This window comes from Capronia coronata (genome assembly GCF_000585585.1).
Source record: "Capronia coronata CBS 617.96 chromosome Unknown acBCG-supercont1.2, whole genome shotgun sequence".
Taxonomy (NCBI): Eukaryota; Fungi; Ascomycota; class Eurotiomycetes; order Chaetothyriales; family Herpotrichiellaceae; genus Capronia; species Capronia coronata.
The window spans coordinates 2,866,859-2,881,266 of NW_006912894.1; the positions used below are offsets into that span (position 1 = coordinate 2,866,859).

At 53.3% G+C, this 14,408-nt stretch overlaps 7 protein-coding genes across 7 annotated transcripts; 4 read left to right on the forward strand and 3 right to left on the reverse strand.

Moving 5' to 3' along the window:
- Nucleotides 1–826: 826 nt before the first annotated feature.
- On the reverse strand, nucleotides 827–2,014 carry A1O1_02702 (uncharacterized protein; the record flags this gene model as incomplete). The annotated part of the gene is made up of 2 exons (XM_007723612.1): nucleotides 827–1,337; nucleotides 1,392–2,014. 2 exons carry the CDS (start codon nucleotides 2,012–2,014, stop codon nucleotides 827–829), a joined length of 1,134 nt encoding a protein of 377 aa, XP_007721802.1.
- Nucleotides 2,015–2,568: 554 nt separating this feature from the next.
- A1O1_02703 (uncharacterized protein) lies at nucleotides 2,569–3,996 on the forward strand (the record flags this gene model as incomplete). Its single annotated transcript, XM_007723613.1, has 1 exon — nucleotides 2,569–3,996. One exon carries the CDS (start codon nucleotides 2,569–2,571, stop codon nucleotides 3,994–3,996), a length of 1,428 nt encoding a protein of 475 aa, XP_007721803.1.
- A 704-nt stretch (nucleotides 3,997–4,700) lies between these two features.
- On the reverse strand, nucleotides 4,701–5,509 carry A1O1_02704 (uncharacterized protein; the record flags this gene model as incomplete). The annotated part of the gene is made up of 3 exons (XM_007723614.1): nucleotides 4,701–4,988; nucleotides 5,058–5,386; nucleotides 5,485–5,509. 3 exons carry the CDS (start codon nucleotides 5,507–5,509, stop codon nucleotides 4,701–4,703), a joined length of 642 nt encoding a protein of 213 aa, XP_007721804.1.
- An 843-nt stretch (nucleotides 5,510–6,352) lies between these two features.
- On the forward strand, nucleotides 6,353–7,093 carry A1O1_02705 (uncharacterized protein; the record flags this gene model as incomplete). Its single annotated transcript, XM_007723615.1, has 2 exons — nucleotides 6,353–6,400; nucleotides 6,461–7,093. The coding sequence occupies 2 exons, from the start codon at nucleotides 6,353–6,355 to the stop codon at nucleotides 7,091–7,093; spliced, it is 681 nt and encodes a 226-aa protein (XP_007721805.1).
- A 783-nt stretch (nucleotides 7,094–7,876) lies between these two features.
- On the forward strand, nucleotides 7,877–8,438 carry A1O1_02706 (uncharacterized protein; the record flags this gene model as incomplete). Its single annotated transcript, XM_007723616.1, has 3 exons — nucleotides 7,877–8,092; nucleotides 8,151–8,180; nucleotides 8,274–8,438. The coding sequence occupies 3 exons, from the start codon at nucleotides 7,877–7,879 to the stop codon at nucleotides 8,436–8,438; spliced, it is 411 nt and encodes a 136-aa protein (XP_007721806.1).
- A 664-nt stretch (nucleotides 8,439–9,102) lies between these two features.
- Nucleotides 9,103–9,855, forward strand: A1O1_02707 (uncharacterized protein; the record flags this gene model as incomplete). The annotated part of the gene is given in 3 exon segments (XM_007723617.1): nucleotides 9,103–9,229; nucleotides 9,234–9,397; nucleotides 9,427–9,855. Coding segments are annotated over 3 exon segments (720 nt in total).
- Nucleotides 9,856–10,440: 585 nt separating this feature from the next.
- Nucleotides 10,441–13,809, reverse strand: A1O1_02708 (uncharacterized protein; the record flags this gene model as incomplete). The annotated part of the gene is made up of 1 exon (XM_007723618.1): nucleotides 10,441–13,809. The coding sequence occupies one exon, from the start codon at nucleotides 13,807–13,809 to the stop codon at nucleotides 10,441–10,443; it is 3,369 nt and encodes a 1,122-aa protein (XP_007721808.1).
- Between the last annotated feature and the right edge of the window lie 599 nt (nucleotides 13,810–14,408).

A 14,408-nucleotide genomic window follows, 5' to 3' on the forward strand; every position in this document is an offset into this window, starting at 1 on the left:
GTTCGGTGGGCTGCTGGGAGGAGGTCGAGTGTAGATTATGTTACACGTTGAGGGGTTCACGGTTCAGGGACGACAATACTGCGGCTGGCTGTTGTTTTACGAGGTTTCAAGAGGAAGAAGCAGGCGGAGAAGGCATCATATTCCGGTGAGATTCGCAGTCTGCAAGCTTGGTTTGACTTTGGCGCTTGGAGGTGACACAGGAGGGTACTAGGTAGGTAGCAGGACACGATGTATAGAAGGAGGGTGAGGCGATTGGTGTTGGAGGTAGTATGTAGTAGTTCAGGTACTTGTGTAAGGTACGGAGGAGCTTGAAGGTAATCAATACAAGAAGCTGAGTGATGATGCTGCAGTGGTGACAATTGAAGGTGGATGGCAGCCGAGGGCGATTTTGCGGGGAAGATGAAAGTCAGTTATTACATGTAACAACAATAAGGGATTTTCGTCAGGCACATGTCACAGCATCAGGGTGTCTGCCACAATACCTTAGGCACCTGCTATAAGTATCTATTACCTCACTTAGGTAACCATGCATGGTAGTAGTATCTGTTCTGAAGTCGTAGATATTGATAGCTGCATCGTGTATCATGGTCCTTTGTCTTTGGCAGGACACAGCGGAAGCTGTTGACTGGTCATCGCATTGAGCCCTCTCGTAAGTGTTCTCTCTGAAGAGGACCACTTCCCAAAGAGACACACAACCCTGAAACTCCCATGGTCCATCCATCATCCATCACCTCTGCCGGGCGCGGCGCTTGGTCGCTAGAAAACATCAAATGAACAGGTTGATCAATCTCCCCGAGGACCAGAGACCAGAGACCATATGCTAGACTCAGCTCTGCTCGCCACTCTTCTCTCCGTTCACCTTTCCGTCTCCATCTCCAGTATCACCATCACCTTCTTGCGACTGGTCTGCATTGCTGTTCTTGTCGTCGTTTCGATCAGGGACCGGTTCGCCGTTCGCTTTCGCCAATCGCTCCTCTTCCTTCTGTTTGCGCAGCGCTTCTGTTTCTCTGCGCATGTCTTCCAGATTGAACGCTCCTTGATCATCATCATCCTCGTCATCTTCCGAGTCCTCGTCTTCCGAGTCCTTCCAGTCTCCGCTTTCAAACATGGCTCTGCCCGTAGCCTCCTTGGCCTTCCGAGCCTGTTCTTCCGCAGCCTTCTTGTCGAGACGGTCTTTCTTCCACTTCGCAAATGTTTCCGGCGTCACGGGCGTCAGCTTGCCCGTCAATTTGTGCCGTTCGGACTCCAGGAAGTCCTCTAGTGTCAGCGTGTTCATGGGCGACTTGTCCATCAGCGCCTTCTCAGCCCGTCTCTGTTCTTTGGTCTTCAAGACAAATCTGGAAGCAGGTTAGCAGAGATCGCGAAATAGCAAAAGGGAAAGGTCTTCGTACCCAGGTGGCAGACTGTGTCGGTACATGCATTTATCTCCTCCATTGGGACATGTCCAGAACCAGCCGTATTTTCCGTCTTCCACAGCCTGGATGAAGTATTTGCACACCTTGTCCGTCGTGGTCCGTGGATTCCCGTGTTTACTGACCACCACTTTACGCAGCTTCTCTTCGTCCCAATCGTCCATTTTGTCCTTCTCCTTCTCTTCTGCCTCCTGGTCCCGGGTGTCTTGATACACATCCCTTTTGGCCGTCTTTTTGCCGACTTCGAGATCGTGGCTGAACTTGCATTTCTTGCCCTTTTCACAGTGGCCTTGTTTGAAGAATTGACACACCACCGTTTTGGGGTCCACGCCAAACGGCACTTTCTGCACCTGAAGCGGCTTGAATAACTCGGCCGCTTCTGCTTTGGCGGCTTCCGCGGCGGCCTTCTCTTTTTCTTTTTGCTCCTTCAAGGCCTCTTTTCGCTTTTCTTCGGGAGTCTTGTTCGATTTCGCCATGGCCTGTAGTTGTGCAATTTGTTTCTTCGCGCTGCCTCCTTTTTTATTCTTCATGCCAAAGGTCTTGTCATCGACCGTGGCTTTGGTCTTTTTCGGCGCATCGGCGCCCTTTGCTTTTGGAGGCATTCTGCCGACTGTGTGAGGCGAAGGGCGTAACTTTGAGATGCAGAGAGGGGAACAAAATCGTCGCGGAAAGCGGCGTTAAAGCTTTTCAGTCGTCAGTTGTTGTTGGCAAGTCCTGGGAGATGTAAAATAATTAGAGATTAGGGGACAAGTATTTGCGCCGTATCAAGGCGGTGTTCTAGTTGATAGCAACCCAAAAGGAGCGAGGGGCTTGTCGTCGACGACGTGTGAAGAGTCGGTGGGTGGGTTGCGGATTCTTTTGCTGGTGGCTGTTGGACTTTGGGGGCGGAAAGACAGACAGTCGAGTGACTGTCACTTTCTTTCGCTTTGCTTCGCTTCTTTGTGGGGAAACAATTCGCCGACGTCAGCGAAGCAATACCTCTTGGTAAGGTAGGTACATGTATACAGCTTCAACACCGTCGCTTCATTCAGTCCGGACTGCCATAAACTCTGGGCTCATCCTTGCCGAACCATGATATTCTGCTGATACATTAGTACACATTCCCTCTGACCTGCTCGACCGGGCCACAACCCCCAATTCCCTCACGATCTCCATCATGACATCCCAAGCTCCTCCGCCGTCAGGTCTCCCGCCCTCGATGGGCCCAGGCGCCCGTCCAGTACAACCTGGCGAACATGCCGGTAGACCTAGCCGCCTGGCTGAAATAATAAAGGCACGGTCGACATACACCGTCGCCGCGGAATCAGAAGTGCTGCAACTGGGCTACGAGATGAACGGCAAATCACGGCTGTACCGGCTACCCTTCGAGTCTCTGCCGTTGGGCAGCTTTTCACGCTGGCTTCTATATGGTGGCCCGAAAAGGGCAAGGACGACAGGATCCCAAGTGCTTGATTCCTTCCGCACGATGGAAGAGGATCTTGGCAACCAGCCGATCACTCAGAGAGAGGCGGAAGGCCTGACATACTGGATATCAAAGGCTTGCCTTTACAGAGTGACGGGGGACGTCGTGGCGTGCTCCTTGGGAGGGATTGTGGCCTACAGGAACCGGGAGAAGATGAAGTTCCCTTTTATATCACCCAAGCCTCTGGAGAGATACAACAGCTTTCCCAGCAGCTACCTTCCACTCGTCCAAGGGCGGTATGCGCAAATCCTGTGGCACATCACCCGGGCCAACATGTACGCGGGTTTGTTTATCATTGGATTGTCGCCCATCTTCCGGTATGTGGGCAGCTTCGCAGCAACGAGCGGAATCTATCTCGACGACCGGACCCGGCGCCTTGTAGAAGCAGTTCAAAATCGTGTTCAACGCTCCGCCGATCGTGCCAGGCTACCTGGCGGCCCACCGAATGGAGTCAACGCTCAGCGACAAAGTCCAGGATCCCAAGCTCAAAGCGATAATCAATACAGTGCCTCACCTCAGCAGGCTGATGATGGCAATAGGGGTGCAGCCGCCACATACGACTACGCGGATGGCCCTCAGTACGAAGGTGGGCTTGCAGCCAACTCCGATTGGAGAAGTCAAGAGTCCGGACAGTGGTCCAGTAGTCCTTCCTACGCAACACCCTCGGCACCGGAACAACCCGGCCAGCCTGGTGGCGACGACCTGTTTTTCGACGATGATGCATCACCTACTGTTGGGAATGGCACGGATTTGTCTAGTGACATGCCGTACAATCGTGCAAGAGGAAGTGCCTGGGCACGTATTCGCGCCGGTGATAGGCCGACCAGCCCTCAAGCAGGAGGACCGCCTGCGTCTGAATTGGGACAACAACCCGGGGCGAGCGAAGAATTTCCTTCTAAGGGAGGGTGGCGGAGCAGAGAGACGCTGCAGAGAGTTCCAGGACAGCCAGTTGAGAAAATGTCTCAGAGAGAATTCGACGAGATGCTTGAACGAGAGCGCCGGCTGAGCCTTAGCGAAGAGTACTCGAAAGGCATGCGCGTCATGGAGTCCGGTCAAGATGACACTGCAAAGCCGAACTCGGGGACGAGCACGAGTGCTTGGGAGCGCCGAAGGAACTGGTAGTTGTTGCCAGTTGTTGCAACGCACAGTTGGTCTTACGGGCATGCATGCACTGGATTTCTCTGCCTTCAAACATCCAACACCACTCATCGCCGGTTTATTGGCGGCTTGACTAATTTTCAAAGGCGGAACGGTTTGGAGGCCGCCGAAATACTGTAGCATGCTCTAAATCATCGCAAAGGGGGTTTCATAGCCTGCTTGACACGGAAAAGCGAATTAACAAGTGTGATGGCGAATCACTTGGAAATCTTCGTTTTTAAGCTGCTCGATTGACAACTAGAACTAGAGACTCTAGCCCAGTGACGGTGCTATGGGTAGGAGAAAGTACGCATGCCCTTCACCACCCACAAGCCCTGGGAAGGTGCCTCAGTAAGGTAGCCATGATTAATTCAATGTCCGCAATCTATTCAATATTGCAGTCCTTCTTCGAACCCCGTTGCTCCACACTCCGTGCTTTTGGTAGGATATCGTCTTCTCAATTCGGGGCTGTTCAAGGAAGGGCACGCAAGCTGTGACGGTCTAGGCAACGGGACACGAGGAGCGCTCGTCAGGTCCAACAGCCAAGGGCGCAGATAGGAGAGAAGCAGGTAAGAGTCGTGACGCTGCAAACGTTTTCTGAAATGCGGCTAGGTCGCCAGGTAGACGCCTCCTGTTCGAGATCCGCCTCGAATGGCGTATGAGTTGCGCTCTTTCGGGAGACTGGCAATCTAGGCAGCATCGCTGTCCTTGCCCTTGCCCTTGCCTTCTTCTGCGCCCTCCTCCTTATCATCTTCCAGATCAGGCATGTCATCGTCGCCCTCTTCAGCGCCTTCATCTTCACCTTCAAAATCACCGCCATCTCCGCCCAGCCCTTCCAACCCGGCACCGGCACCGCCGCCGAGCTTGGAGAAGTCAATGCCGCCGAAGCCGCCATCTTCGCCCAGGCCGGCGCCTCCTCCGAACTGGTTCAGGTAGTCGTCTTCAGGAGCTTCGTTTTGTTCGTCCTCATCCACCCACTGGGAAAACACCAAGTTAGTATACGGCACCGGATGAGATATTTTTCAAGCCACCAGATTGTGACATACCTTGTCAAAGTCTGTCCGCAGCCAGTGGACCTTGGCAGAGTCCTTGAGTAGCCGTGGCCAGTATTCCTCCTTGAGCTCTTTCTTTCTCAGCACCATCTGGATGTTGGCCGGGGTGTGGTGCGTCTTGGAATTGTCGACGTCGATCTCGTCGTAGAATGCCATGTCGAGGTGGTAAGTGGTCTTCTTGGTGTCTGACGTGCCGGTAAATGTCAAGCCCGTCGGCTTGAGGTCAAGCTTCAGGTTGCTGGGAGGCACATCCGGTACGTTGATCGTCAGGTAGATGTAGTTCTTCTCAGGCTCTGAGGCCGAGGAGCGTTGAGCCCATAGGACTGGTGAAATTTCATGTCAGCTCGTCATTCAAACACTTGCGTTCAACTCGCAATTGCAGCCGGGAGCCTAATCGCCAACCACAACAGTCTGAACTTACCTTCTGGAGTGACTTGAGACGACATCTTGGAGATGTTTCAGGCAGATAGAGAGAGAGTGAGGGGTCTGTATGTACGTTGGGACGTTGAGGTGTGTGGTGTTCGTGGTTGTAGTTGTAGTGGTGAGGATGATGTGCAAAGCGAGAATCCAAGTCCGATCAAATTAAATAGAGACAGAGCGAAGAGTAGGTGAAAGAAGCTTTTGCTTTGCCTGCAGGGTACGTTGTTCACTGTTTGTGTGGGCGATTGATTGAGTAACGACGAGGCTGTTCGAAATGCGACGAATGACATCGAAATATACCCACCAAAAGCTGTGGTGCCTGCGATGCAGTGCAGTGCTTACCTTATGCCTCAATCCCACTGCCCAAGGGCTCCCTACCAGGTACCCAGGCATCTGGCATTATTGTTGCCCTCATTATTATTGTTCTTCTGCTTCCCTGGCTGCGGCCAGGCAAGTCCAATAACCCCCCACCATCTCTTATTACCACTCCCAGCCACTCATCACCCGGCACTCTGTACTGTGATAGAGCGCTGGAAGGACCGACTACAGAGTACCGTGCAGAGGTTACCCTGCCTCGCCTTTCAAAGGACCCAATCTACACCTTAGCCCACGGCATCAGCCTTATCCTCTCCAACGGCCAGTTTGGTCCAGTGTCACCATTTCATATGCAACTCAAGCACTTCCTCCTCAACCATCAACTACTACCTAATCGTCTGCCACTGCCGGCCTGTTACGACTCTTGGTTGACGTCCATTATGGGCCGATAGTGGTTCTGCACTGCAGGTAGTCCTGACAAGTCTGCAATCAGGAACAGACAGATGTGACTCTTGACGCCCGCACAACCCGTCCCATCCCAACCTTCCATCATAATGCAATCATTCAAGGCTGTATTCTTCAAGCCGGATCCTCGGGAACAGGTGTGACCCAAGCGATCTCTTGTCCACGATACATGAACCAATGCGCTGACGTTACAACAGAAGCGAAAATGCGACAGCATCATCCGCCGAAACGTTCACGCCTTGGACCGTGACATCAGCAACCTCCGAGTCACGGAGCAAAAGACGAAGAGCTTAATCCTTGCCGCATCGAAAAGAGGGCAAAAGAACCCGTCGCAGGCCAAACAAGGCGCCGCCGAAGCACGAGTCTTCGCCCGCGAGTTGATCCGAATCCGAAAACAGGCGGCAAGATTACACACGAGCAAGGCCCAACTACAGAGCGTGCAGATGCAGGTCAACGAGGCCTTCTCCGTGCGCAAGATCGAAGGCAGTCTCAAGGCCAGTACGGGCATCATGAAGGATGTCAACTCTCTCATTCGGTTGCCCGAGTTGATGGGCTCCATGCAAGAACTCAGCCAGGAGTTGATGAAGGCTGGCATCATTGAAGAAATGGTCGGCGATGTAATCCCTGACGATGAGCTGTTGGAAGGAGAGGACGAGGAGGCAGAGTCAGAAGTCGACAAGGTGTTGGGCGAAGTGCTCAAGGGAAAACTCGCCACACCTGCAAAACAGGTCCCGCAACTCCCTGCGGAGGAAGAGGAAGAAGAGAATATCGAGGACCGAGAGGCAGAGTTGGAGCAAATGCGAGGGAGGTTAGAAGCCCTCAAGAGTTAGGTCAAAACACATTACGCGATGCCGCCGGGCAACAAACAACCTGCTACTGGTATCAAGATACTCACTGGTTGTATGTGAGTCCTGAGGGTCGATTGGCATTCCAGTTCCTATTTTCAAGCACAGGACATCTGGCGTTGGATGGAGTTGTAGGCGGTGAATGAGGTTTGGCTTGCAAGTACAATAACCACCACCACCACCGTATAGCAGTACCATTACATGCGGATACTACCGGTGGACCGTGGCTTGCAGCAGTATTCCGTTGGACTTCCAGATCACATCCGTCTACTAGGTGTCTATCATTCGTGGCTGACCTCTGTACACGACTGTATCACGTGACCTCGTAGCCACCCATCCCAAACCGGCCTAGCGCTGTGGCTGGTGAAGACTGCGCGCACTTCAATTGCAGGCTGCTGCCTCCTGCCGTGTTGGGCGTTGAATTCCCCCTGCGCCTCTCGCGACCTAACAGATCTGCTGCTTTCACCTGTTCTGCTCCTTTACCATCCGCTTTCCCTCTTCGCATTATCTCACCACATTCCATTCCATCCTCTCACTCAGGCGCGACAGATTCTGCGCGTATTCATCACCAGCCCAAGACTTGAATCTTCTCTGGTATCAACCTTCTCAACCCTGCAACGTGTCAACTGCGACCGCCGCGACTGTTCTGCCCTTTCTCTCACTTCCAACCTGACCCGCGCTACTTCTTCGTAGCAACCAGCATCCCAAAATACCAGCTTCGACGTCGCACTTCCATCTTCGACTCATCCCTCTCGACATCATTTCAAGATGTCTGGCAGACTAGATCAATCTCTTGATTCAATCATCGATAGTCAGAAGAAGGCGAAGCGCGATGTTCGTCGTCGCAAGGTTGGAAAGGGCGCTGGTGCAAGCGCTCCTGTCGGAGGCGTGAAGAAGTCAACCAGACCAGCCAAGTCGGCCATCAAACCTGCAGTCGGCAGCTTCGCCCTACCAAAATCAAGCAAGATCGTCGTCAGTGGACTGGTATGACTCAACGACTATAACTCCTCTTTGTCACGATGCCTGCTAACGCCTTTTCTAGCCCCACGACGTGAACGAAGCCCAGATCAAGGTATGTTGATAAAGAGGCTTTCGACCTTGGATTTCCATCGCCGCTCGTCATCACCTGCTATTCTTTCGCTCCTTTGGAGACGCTTCCGAGAAGACGGATCTACGAGGAAGAGATGAAGAAGATGTCGAGACTGGAGAGATCATACCTGAGAACCACATGGCCACGCTGGCAATGCTGGCTTTACCCAAGGCGGGCATCTTCAACTCGCGCCTCGCTCGCAATTCACTCTCGCGACGCGTTGTACTGAGCCTACGATAGCCTTTGGATCTCGCAAAATTCGCTCCTCCGGCTAGCCACCGCGCAGGGTGCTGAAGCAGATCTGCCGATGGGATCTTCAACATGCTGAGTTGCTGTTGATATCCTTATTCCTTGCTTGATTGGAGCATCAGCGAGTTTGCATTGCAGTCTACAAATAGCACAGCAGCTGGACCTTACCATCCCGGATACGGATCGACACCAAACGGCATTACTTGCGTCCACTCCTTGCGGCGACATATGCAGAGTCCAGCTACGACGCTCCTACGGGCTCATGACATCCCCCCGGCCGAACAGGCCGTATTTTGCCTCGGTCGAACAGCCTGAAGAGGCTTTCCCACCTCGAACCTCTTACGCCAGTTTCCCTCCACGGTCATAGAAGCAATGCGGGTCTTCTGTCTCGGGGCAAATATGGTCCATAAAAGCCACCGTCAAGCAGCCGAGAATCTTCGATTCAGCTAGCGCCCCCAAAGATCTGACGTACGCTATCACCGCTGCCAAAGCAACCGCCAACACGTGCCCTGAACTCCGCCGAACGACCTAGACCTCTGGACGCTTCCGCCGAATTTGGCCGCCAACTGCTGTTGCTTTATGTACTGTGCACTCGCTGATGCTCCGTCAAGGACACATACCTGGATCAAACTCTACCGAGGACGCATCTTCTATCATGACATCGGAGACGGGAGACGGGAGACGGGAGACGGGAGATGAGAATGCGGAAGCGAATGCCATTACTATCTTTTTTCAACACCTTACTGATCACTCGGGACCCATAGGAATACTTCAGCAAATCTGTAGGGAAAGTCAAGAGAGTCTCCTTGCAATACAACCAGAGTGGTCAGAGCCGTGGGGTTGCCGATATCATTTTTGTGGCGCCAGACTCTGCGGCCAAAGCAGCAAAGGACCTCAACGGAATGTTGGTTGATAAGCGACCAATGAAGGCAAGCACGACCTCACTCGACGTTCTCGAATTTCACCTGACCTCGACTAGATTGAAGTGGTGGTGGATGCCAGCAAGGTGCCGGAGCCAACTCCGGCGAAGTCGCTCGCCGACCGTGTTGCGTACGCGAATCCAAAACGCCCGGGCAATTCGGAGCCACTGACGAAGACTAGCGCAAATCCCAAAGCACAACCCAAATCCGCCACCACCGACAAGCGAGTCACTGGAAAGGATGGCGCCAAAGGAAGACCTGCTGGTAAGGCTGGAAAGCCGAAGCGTGGTCGCAACGCTCGAGCAAAGCCAAAGACTGCGGAAGAGCTCGACGCCGAGATGACTGACTACTGGGCTAACAACAACCCATCTGCCGCTGGAGCCTCTACTGAAGCACCTGCCACCAATGGTACTGCGCCGGCACCCAACGCCGGTGATGACATGGGCATGGACGAGATATCAGTGAGCGACGTCGAAATCATCTGCTAAATATGCTTGGACTGACACCCGTATCAGTAAACATCCGTGGCCGTCGGTACTCCAGGGAACAGGAAGGCCCTAACAAAGTGCTAATGTTCGCGCCATCCGAGTGAATCGAAACGACCTATTCGTGTCAAACGACCACCTCAAACAACCCAATTCGAGCCGCCTCACATCTTCTCATTGTTTGCATTCATACAGATTGTGTTCCTAGCTTGCATGGAGGAAAGGAAGGGATAGGACGAATATGGAACTTGGCAGGGCGGCTGGATGGAAAGGGCTCAGTGTGTTGAACGCCCCAACGACGTTGGTCACGTACCTCTTTACTCTACTGGGCGTGCTAGTGGGTCAAATTCATAGCTGAGCAAACAGAGACACAATGCGCAGGAAAGTGAGTGGATGATCACTTCATTGTTTTCTTTTATTTAGCTCAGAGTCATTTGCTGTCTCGATCGTGTGCAAATGACACTTTTTGACACCGGACGCACGCCGCCGTCACCTTGAAAAGGGCCACAGACCGCTACACACAGACCGTAGTATGCCATCGTGCCTCGTCTCTTGCCGATGCCATAGACCCTACTCAGTGAACTGTGTTCATTCCGGCCATTCAAAGTCGTCCATGTCGTTGTAGTCATCGTCGTCCTTGTTCTTGATGTCTATGTCCCGTAGGCCTCGGACGATGCTGCTACCAGGTCCGCCGTCCCGGCCTGCAGACGTAGCGACACTGGTGGCCAGACTCTTGACCGTCTCGGTGCCATCGGTGGCGAGCTTGCTGGCCTTGCCGACAGTGCTAATAGCCTGGGTGGCGATGTCTGTGAATTCCGAGTCGGTCTCCAGGTGACCGGCGTCACTAACGTCACCATCATTGTGCGTATGGTACGGAGCTTTGATACGACCGGCGGCGAACGGCTCGTATTTGGAACTCAGCGGATCGAGATTGGGGACGGGACATTCGTCAAAGACACCGCCGGAGCCGTCGTCCAGGCCGTGGGGAGCCCACAATGGCAGGTAACGGAACTCAGTTGCATCCAGACACAAAAGGTTGTCGAACAGATTGGTCGGGAGCAGGCCGGTCTCCTGGTGGAAGAGGTGCGGAGGGTACAGCATGCCGGAACAGATGTTGGAGATCTGGTCGCCTACTTGATGCAGGAGACGCGACGGGTTGATCGGGCTGAGATCCTTGCCGATGGGGGTCGGAGCTGGAGCTTTCTTGATGGACGTCGACATCTTCTTCTTGCCGGGCAGGTAGTCACGCGGGTCGAGCATTTTAATGAAACCCTTGTTGGTCGGCATCTTGTTCTGGGCGGTGGTCTGCTCGTCGGTCCATTGCGTGACCTTGGCCTTGTCGTTCTGGCTGTGGGTGCTCCAGTCCTCGTAGATGTGTGTCCACGGGTTGTAGCACATGACCGTTGTTGTTGTTGTTGTTGCCGCAGCGGCCGCATCAGAAGAATGGGGAGAAGCAGCAGAGGAAACAGGAGGAGGCTCTGCCTTTGTTTCTGCTTCTGAGGACGTGCCTTGAGCATCAGGCTTAGTCTCGGCCAGCAAGTTTCCAGGACAAGACCCAGATGCGCGATGCTTTTCATCGTCGGCATCGGCTGCAACTTCAGCTTTACCGTTGATCTCGCTCATATGAGGCAGGTCGTTAGTGTTCGGAGCGTGGTTGTTATCAGCTGTGCGGTGGACATCAGCCAGAAGATGCTCCTGGTCTTCATTTGGCTCCGCTTTCGAGGGCGCGAGATGATTCTGCAAATAGCTTTTGACGTGGTCAACCACACCCTTCTCTTTGTCGCGATACGGAAGCGCTGCCTGATAAACATTTGGGGTTGGCGAAGGTGGGTTACCATATGCAGTCTGGACATTTTCAATCTGCGACTTGACGGGACTCTTGTTCTGCGAGCGGGGAGAAGTGCCTGTGTTTTCAGCGAACGACACTGTGTGCTGACTATCGTTCGACTTGAGGGTCTTCCGACGTTTCGCTGGTGAAGCATCGCGGGAGGAAGGATTAGGGTCTTCGGAATGATGTTTTGAACTGCCAGGGGACAGAGCATCCTCTGTGTTTGGTATCGCTTCCGACTGAAGCTCTTCCCCTTCGATGCCTCCCAGAGGATCCTGATGCTCTTGGATTTTCGCAGCGCGCGAATGTCGACTATGCAGGAGACGGTTGACGGCTTTGATCTTCTCAACCAGGGCGGCTTTCGGAATGGTAGTGATTCCATTTTCCGGGTCGTAAGGATAGAGCTCGCGGAGTCCTTGGATGTAACGGGTGTCAGTGTCGGTGCCGACTGTACCTTCATGCGCGGTACTATCAACACCTGCTCCAAAGTCTGTGCGTTGAAGTGCAAGCCAGAAGCTCTTGGTAAACATCCTCATGGGTTGATTGAGCGTATTGTACACTGCATTGTAATGTTCGCCTGTACCGGAGCGAAACGCGAGGGTTGACTCTGGATTGGGTTCGAGCTCAGCAAAGGCGGCCTGATCCTGGCAAAGGACATAATAAATCCTAGACCGGACGTACTCTTTGACAAGGTGCTTCGCCGACTCCAACAGCTCAATCTCTTCAGGGGTATCTCCGACAGTGTCATCGAGCGCAGCATAACCTCGGCACTTGCGTAGCCATTCCATGTCTCTACAGAGGTTGTAAACGACTCCACGAATTCGCGTGACGAAAACGTCCGCCGCGTGATCGATGCGGTTACGCTCATCATCGTCGAGCAACTCTAGCTTGCGTCCATGTACGCTGTTGCGCAGCGGCGACAAGATGGCCGGGTTGATTTCTCCAAACGCGTTGATAAGAGCTCTCTCTCCGACGAGGATGGAGAATGCATCCTGTAGCAGAACCGGTGATTTGATTCCCATGCCAATACGGTATGCCACTTCAGGATTGTTCTGAACGAAATTCGCGTTGTTGGCGTCGTAGATCCAGTCTTTGATCCATCTAGAGATCCGCTCCTGGTGAGCACAGCCGAAGTATTTGGCGATGGCGAAGTATGTCCAAACCTTAGGTGCCGAATCGAGCTTTGGATCGTTTCCACAAATGGCATGGAGGAGGCGTTCGATAGCAGAGCGATGACGGATGACGGAATAGTCTGGTCGAATGATTGACGGAACAGCGACAGGAGCTGCTTCTTCGTTCAAAGACGCATCCTTTGGCGCTGAATTGGCTGCCGTAGAGACTTTGGCCTTCTTAGCTGTTGGTGGCTTTGGGTAATTCGCGATCTGGTTGTGAATTTCATACTCATCATGACCCAACACGGTGAGCGGCGACACTTCATATTTGCTGCTAGCCAAATGCCATGTCATCACACCCTTGGTACATGTCAAGTCAGTGACAAGAATGACAGCTTCCTCATCTTCATCGGGTGGGCGCAGATCGAGATGGTATCGGAATCTGGCACCGTGCTTCTCCTCTGCCTTAGCCAGGACAGCGAGCTTTCGCAGTTTTCGCTCTGTGCGTATTGACTTGGGCCCCAGAAGGTCGTCATCGTTGAACTTTGCAGTGCTCCCCATGAGTTTCAGAGTCGCACTGTTGACGACGTGGACCTGGGAGAAGTGATTGACGATGTACTGATATTCCTTGTCACTCTGTTCTGGCATTTGGGGTGGTGGTCCTATGTAGACAATGGTATCGCCATCTAGCTCGTCCAAGACAGAGAACTCATTGTTGAGGCTGAGAACCAGCTCGTTGGGTAGGTCATCTTGAAAGGTGTTCAGCGGCTGTTTGGCCTTGTGAGCTTTGTTCTTCTGATCCTCGACCGATAACTCGATGGCCGCTTGAACGGCTCGTTCTTCCTCGGACTGACCCTGAGCATTTGGTGCTGAACGGCCACTGGCAGATGCGGAAGTAGTGGTCTCGGCGACGTTATCGACGCAAGGCTGCGAGGGAGATGTGAGCGGGGCGGGAGAGGTAGTTTGAGTAACATTGTGACCTGTCAGGTCCTCGCCTGAAGAGTGCGCCGAATTCATCCTGACGGCCTAAGTTCAAGGCTGAACTATGCCATCAATGGACTAGACATGGCGCGACGATGATGTGGGGTGAGTGAGTCTGTTCGGCAATCTGTGGTGAAAAGAGGCGAGTTGAACAGAGTACGAAGGAGACAAGAGGGCAAGGAACTGCGGTCAATCCTTGGACTGCGCACAACAACAACCGATTTGGAGTGAGGCTGAAGAGGATGAGGCTAGGTAGTGCCGCGCAGGCAGTGAGGGAGGTCAAGGGAAGGTCTACAACAGGCCAACCTTGTCAAGGAAGCGTGCTTCGCGGGGACATGAGTTGAGAGAAGAATAGGGACAAAGGTCGCGAGAGAATGAAAAGTGAGTGAGACTGCGGTAAGTGGCATCAAAGGACCAGCAGCAGTGCCTGTGTTGCGCGTGGCAGTCCTTAGGTTATGTGCGAACCTGTGTCTGCCTGATGCGGACTGTTGAAGATCGAGTGGGCAGGGATACAGGCAGTGAGATGAGGCATTGGATACTTGCACAGTGCGGAGTATGTGCTGCTGTGTTATTCGATCACTTGTATGGAGTGTCTAGTCCATGACCAGGAGCCATTCCCGCCTGTGTTATCCTCC